Source organism: Scylla paramamosain, chromosome 39 (assembly GCF_035594125.1).
Source record: "Scylla paramamosain isolate STU-SP2022 chromosome 39, ASM3559412v1, whole genome shotgun sequence".
Classification (NCBI taxonomy): domain Eukaryota; kingdom Metazoa; phylum Arthropoda; class Malacostraca; order Decapoda; family Portunidae; genus Scylla; species Scylla paramamosain.
This window is the reverse complement of record NC_087189.1, coordinates 13,413,429-13,419,881: the sequence shown is the minus strand read 5'-3', so window position 1 is coordinate 13,419,881 and position 6,453 is coordinate 13,413,429. Positions and strand designations below refer to the sequence as shown.

General features: G+C 38.7%; 1 protein-coding gene across 1 annotated transcript in view; it reads right to left on the bottom strand.

Moving 5' to 3' along the window:
• LOC135092238 (cleavage and polyadenylation specificity factor subunit 4-like) overlaps positions 1–5,022 on the bottom strand; it is a 6,398-nt gene extending 1,376 nt beyond the window's left edge. The window contains exons 1-4 of the mRNA XM_063990606.1: positions 4,794–5,022; positions 2,738–2,941; positions 1,142–1,331; positions 26–176 (exon numbers count right to left, since the gene is read on the bottom strand). Of these exons, the coding sequence (XP_063846676.1) occupies positions 26–176; positions 1,142–1,331; positions 2,738–2,941; positions 4,794–4,896 (648 nt within the window). The 5' untranslated portion in view covers positions 4,897–5,022. The remainder of the gene's footprint in view (positions 1–25; positions 177–1,141; positions 1,332–2,737; positions 2,942–4,793) is intronic.
• Positions 5,023–6,453: the final 1,431 nt, after the last annotated feature.

Genomic DNA, 6,453 nt, shown 5'->3' with positions numbered 1-6,453 from the left:
GCAAGACATCCCCAATGACACTCACAATGATGGCGTTCTGCTCCCTCAACTCTGGGTTTGCCTTGAAGCACTGTGAAGCCTTGTGTCCCGTCTCCCCGCAGTAGTGACAAGTGATACCCTGCTTCTTGTGTGACGTCTGCTTGTCATCCATCACCTGTGGCAACTCAAACCTCGGACTGTGGGGAAGAAGAGAGACAGGGGACCACTTGTTAACACCCTCACTACCATTTAGTTCACGTTTCTCTAGTTGTACAGCACTCATCTTTTCTTCCTCCAAAGCCATGTACAGTCTTTAAACGGGTGAAACTGTGAAGTGTGTAGCTTTTTTTGTTGGTAACTCTCTTGTGGGTGCTTGTTAAGGATTCATGTGTTGCTTCTGGTGCTGGTAATTGTTCTGTGTGGCTGTGAATGGGTTGACAGTACCAAGCCACAGCTCAGTCATGTCCTTATGTTTCCCACACTGACTTGAAGTTTCTGTCAAAGTGCTAATGTGATAGTCACACGTTTTGTCTGAGCTTGAGTGTTGAGCTGTTAAGGTACTGGGAGCATCAAATTATGTATTTAATGAATTATACAAAAAATAAATAAACAAATAAATAATAAATAAATAAATAAAATATGTACTTAAATTATTCTACAAAAAAAAAAGATAAATAAATCAATAAAATAATAATAATAATAAAATAAAATTAATTGGTACTAAACATATTGGCTACTACAATACTGAGGAGCATCAAATTATGTACTTGAAAATTCTGTACTCTGAGAAAAAATGTAAAAAAAAATCTATTCATTAAAAATTTGGGCACAGATTCCATATGGGAAGAAAAATTAAAAAGGGACACACACACACACACACACACACACACACACACATACACAGTTTTACACTTTCATCACTCAACCTTATACCATATCAGTTTCCTAAATACTATATACTACTACTACTACTACTACTACTACTATGATGGCAAGGAAAGGTGTTAATCCCAGACAAAAAAAGAGAAAAGAAAAAAAAAAACAACATTACACTTTCACCACTCAAGCTTACACTACACAGAGTCTCCTCAGTAATACAAACACACCACAACAACAACCACCACCACCACAACTACAACAACAGTCTCCGCAATTCACTTACTGCATAAATTTACAGCTGGGACCATCAGGGCAGAAACCAGCAAAATAACTCATGCAGAGGACCCTCCTAACATGACGGTTGCGGCACTGCGGTCCGTGGCGGCAGAACCCTCGGTCGTACCAGGGACAGTCCTTCATTTTCATGTCCGGGTTGATGTGTAGGAAGGGACACTCTTTGTTGTGGCAAGCATCTGTAGGAGAGAAGGCATACACAGGTGAAACAGATACTAGAATAAGGGGAAGATACTTTTGATTAATTGTTTGCTTGTTTGTTGGTGTCTATATACATACAGGAAGGAAATTACTTGTTTTGCCATGTATCTGTATTAAGGGAGGTAAACACAGGTGAAATATATACTAAAATAAGTGGAAGATAGTTTTGATTAATTGTTTGTTTGTTTGTTGGTGTCTATATACATGCAGGAAGGAAATTACTTGTTTTGCCATGTATCTATGTTAAAGGAGGTATACACGGTGAGACTAAAATGCTAGAATTGTTTACATAAGAGGGTGTCTACTGAGGAAGATAGGAAGTAAGTCAAAAGAATATAGTTTTCATAAATTGTTTATTTCTTAGACTTTAATTTATATATATACAGTAGATGATTCAATATTTTCATGAATCCAAAGTCCAGTGAGCAAAAAAAATCTTAGGAAATGATAGCAAGGATGGAAATGAAAGGAATAAAAGAGGGAAAAAAATAGTGGACTGATTTATTTGCTTCATATTACTTCTGGAATGTGGTTGTAATAATAATAGTGAAAAATAATAGCAATAACACAAATGGCAATGTGTGTGTGTGTGACTGATGCACTCACAACAAAACACTCACGGAAGAAGGAAGATAGGAAGGAAAGAAAAGGAAGCAATAAAAGAAGATAAAATTATTCAAGGAGCAGAGGGAAAAATATATTGATTTATTGACCATCTTACTTTTGCAACAAGGTCATAAAAACGATGATAGGAAGAAAAGACGATAACACAAGGTCTCAAGATACTTATCCTCCAATTTACGGTAACACTTCTGATCTTTCTTTCATGACCGACATCTCAATGGGCCTTTTTATAATGTTATTTTCTTGCCCTTGCTCAGTTTCCTTCTACATATAAAAAAAAAAATGAAAATAATAATAATAATAATAATAATAATAATAATAATAATAATAATAATAATTTAGGATGACATATCTGACCTTTCTTTCATGACTGACACCTCAATGGGTCTTTTTAATTTTTTTTGCTCCTTTTGTTCCTCTTACTCAGTTTCCCTTTGCAAAAAAAAAAAAAAAAAAAAAAGGATAACTTCTGACCTTTCTTTCATGACTGCCACTTGAATGGGTCTTTTTTTTCTCTTTTTGTTCCTCTTGCTCAGTTTCCCTTTATAAAAAAAAATATATATAAATACAAAAATAAAAACAACAACAATTTAGGATAACATATCTGACCTTTCTTTCACGACTGGCACCTCAATGGGCCTTTTCTTTACTCTTTTCACTGCCACTGCTCGCTGTCTCTCTTAAATAAAACAAATACATGAACAAAAAAACAATCTGCACATGACTAACACACTCACAACACAAGAAACACAACACTCACTGAATCTGGAGTAGAAGTAACACTCGGGCATCTTGGACATGTCATACTCGTGGAGAAACTCACACTGGTCGCCCTTCTTACAAAGGCCACGCAGCCAGTGCTTACACACCACAGTCCGGTCGCCGCGCACATGTCGGAACGGACAGTTGACGCTCTTACTGCAATTCCCCCTCATGTAGAAAGTACACACCGCAGCAATGGACTCTGGAATGGAGAGCAGGGGAGGGGAAACACTGAAATTACCAGTGACTGAAGGGAAGGGGAAACACTTAAGTTACTAGTGACAGAAGGGACTGGGAACACTGCCACTTAAGTTACCAATGACAGAAGGGATTGAGAACACTGCCACTTAAGTTACCAATGACAGAAGGGATTGAGAACACTGCCACTTAAGTTAACAATGACAGAAGGGGACGGGAACACTGCCACTTAAGTTACTGGTGATTGATGGGGATGGGAACACTGCCACTCAAGTTACCAATGATTTACCAGACTGTGTGAAGGAAAGCAAGAGTGGAACGCATTGTAGAGTGATAAGAGAAAAAATAGATGGTTTGGTGACGTAATAATGGAATCAATTAATACCTTTTGACTGCCACTTGGTACAACTTTACTTACCAATTACTCTTAAACCTTTACTTGTTCTGCAGCCACATCCAATCTTTGAACTGACTAGAAATTGCAAAATCTATTCTTTTTCACTCGTAACTTTCTTGCAGATGCTTATAAACATTTCATACACTACATATGGTGGTGATAACTGTCTTGTATCAAAGTGAAGGATTGAGTTACCATTGCCTGACCATACTGAGGAAAGCAGGAGTGGAAAGCATTGTGGAAAAGATAAGAAGATATAATACATGAGATCATTTGGCCACAGTAAGAAGAGAAGACCAGAACTGATTAAAAGATTGGAAAAAAACAGTTGAGGGAAGAAGATTGAGGGAAATACAGAGGATGAGATGGAGGGAGGGACTTGTGTTAGAACTGCAAAGGATGGGAGGCACAGTGGAAGATGCAAGGGACAGAAACAGCTGGAGGAGACTCGTACGTGGTGCCAACTCTTCACTCTGAGGCACGGCTAAAGGAGAACTGACAATACTGTGCTTTCATCCCAGTAGAGTGTAACTTAAATTTTTAAGGTACTGTAAAATGTGGGTAAAATCTGAGGAAAATGAAAAATAAAAAAAAAAAAACGTTGAATGCATTTCTAATTGTATTTCATGTACTGCTTAAAAAGAAAAAAAAATGTTAAACTGTCAAAGCTGTGATGCATGACCAATATATGTCCTGCAGTTTGGCAATGAAACAGTTATCAGATAAATTAAAAATGCTAAATTTTTACTAAAGGACCAAACTGCACTTTTAAAACTATAATATTTGTCATTTATTTTATTTATTTTCTTATGTTATAGAAGATTTTGAGCAAAAAACACATACAAAATGCTTCATTGTTCCTCTCCTCCCCTCATTCCCCTACGATCTGAGGGACTCCTTGGGAAGTGAGGCTTATGGGCAGGGGACACAAAAATGGTCATTTTAGGGTACTTAAATGGAGATGATAGCTTAAAAGAAGGCAATCTTAACCTAACCTGATCTGATATAACCTAACCTAACCTGATCTGATCAAACCTAACCTGATCTAACCAAACCTAACCTGACCTGACCTAATCTAATCTGGTCTGATCTAACCTAACCTAACCTGACCTGACCTGACATAACCTATATGCATCACCTTACAAAAATTCCTCATATTACAAAACTATTCATTTGCGACGAAAAATTCAATATAGTAAGTTTTATCAGTATCCATAAAGGTAATCAGCGTTATGGTCCCCTCCTAAAATAATACTGTAAAAAAAAAAAAATGGTCTAACCGGAAGTTTCGTTATAACAACAAAACCTAACAATATACAACTGATAAAATGAGTACTAGAAATACAAAAAATAACAGAGTAACTGAATAATCTGAATAAATAAGGGAAAGTATTCACAAAAACGCCCGTAATGACAAACAAACAAGCAGAATGATGATGGGGATAACAAGGGTACTCACTGTCCATGCCAGGGAAAGGCAGCATCTGGGCGCCCACTTGCTCCTCCAGCTGCACCTCTATGTCAAACGTCACCTTGTCCACGTTGGCTACTATGATCTCCATCCTGGTGGTGTGCAAGGGAACACGTTGAAGAGGAATAGTGTGCTATGTTGTGGCTCCCTCCCCCTCCCGCGCAGCCTCCCGCAGCTACGTTTGTTTACATCGCTTGTCTTGTCTCACTCTTCTCTGTCTCCACGCTCCTTTTTCCTTATTTCTCTCTTTTCCCTCTCTCAAACCACCTTAGAATTACTGGGAGTGCATGAAAAAAATGCTATTTTTTTATAAGGTGTTTTCACGATGTAGCATATTTTGCACCGTAGCAGAGGCTACTGAATGTTCTTCATCTGTGGTGGTGTTTCTTTTTCCTTTGATGTTTTTTTTTATTTTTATGTAGGAAGGACACTGGCCAAGGGCAACAAAAATCCAGTAAAAAATATGCCCACTGAAATGCCAGTCCCATAAAAGGGTCAAAGCAGTGGTCAAAAATTGATGAATAAGTGTCTTGAAACCTCCCTCTTGAAGGAATTCAAGTCATAGGAAGGTGGAAATACAGAAGCAGGCAGGGAGTTCCAGAGTTTACCAGAGAAAGGGATGAATGATTGAGAATACTGGTTAACTCTTGAGTTAGAGAGGTGGACAGAATAGGGGTGAGAGAAAGAAGAAAGTCTTGTGCAGCGAGGCCGCGGGAGGAGGGGAGGCATGCAGTTAGCAAGATCAGAAGAGCAGTTAGCATGAAAATATCGGTAGAAGACAGCTAGATATGCAACATTGCGGCGGTGAGAGAGAGGCTGAAGACAGTCAGTTAGAGGAGAGGAGTCGATGAGACGAAAAGCTTTTGATTTCACCCTGTCTAGAAGAGCAGTATGAGTGGATCCCCCCCAGACAAGTGAAGCATACTCAATACATGGACGGATAAGGCCCTTGTACAGAGTTAGCAGCTGGGGGGGTGAGAAAAACTGGCGGAGACGTCTCAGAACACCTAACTTCATAGAAGCTGTTTTAGCTAGAGATGACATGTGAAGTTTCCAGTTCAAATTATAAGTAAAGGACAGACCGAGGATGTTCAGTGTAGAAGAGGGGGACAGTTGAGTGTCATTGAAGAAGAGGGGATAGTTGTCTGGAAGGTTGTGTCGAGTTGATAGATGCAGGAATTGAGTTTTTTGAGGCATTGGACAATACCAAGTTTGCTCTGCCCCAATCAGAAATTTTAGAAAGATCAGAAGTCAAGCGTTCTATGGCTTCCCTGCGTGATATGTTTACTTCCTGAAGGGTTGGACGTCTATGAAAAGACGTGGAAAAGTGCAGGGTGGTATCATCAGCGTAGGAGTGGATAGGACAAGAAGTTTGGTTTAGAAGATCATTAATGAATAATAAGAAGAGAGTGAGTGACAGAACAGAACCCTGAGGAACACAACTGTTAATAGATTTAGGAGAAGAACAGTGACCGTCTACCACAGCAGCAATAGAACGATCAGAAAGGAAACTTGAGATGAAGTTACAGAGAGAAGGATAGAAACTGTAGTAGGGTAGTTTGGAAATGAAAGCTTTGTGCCAGACTCTATCAAAAGCTTTTGAAATGTCCAAGGCAACAGCAAAAGTTTCACCAAAATCTCTAAAAGA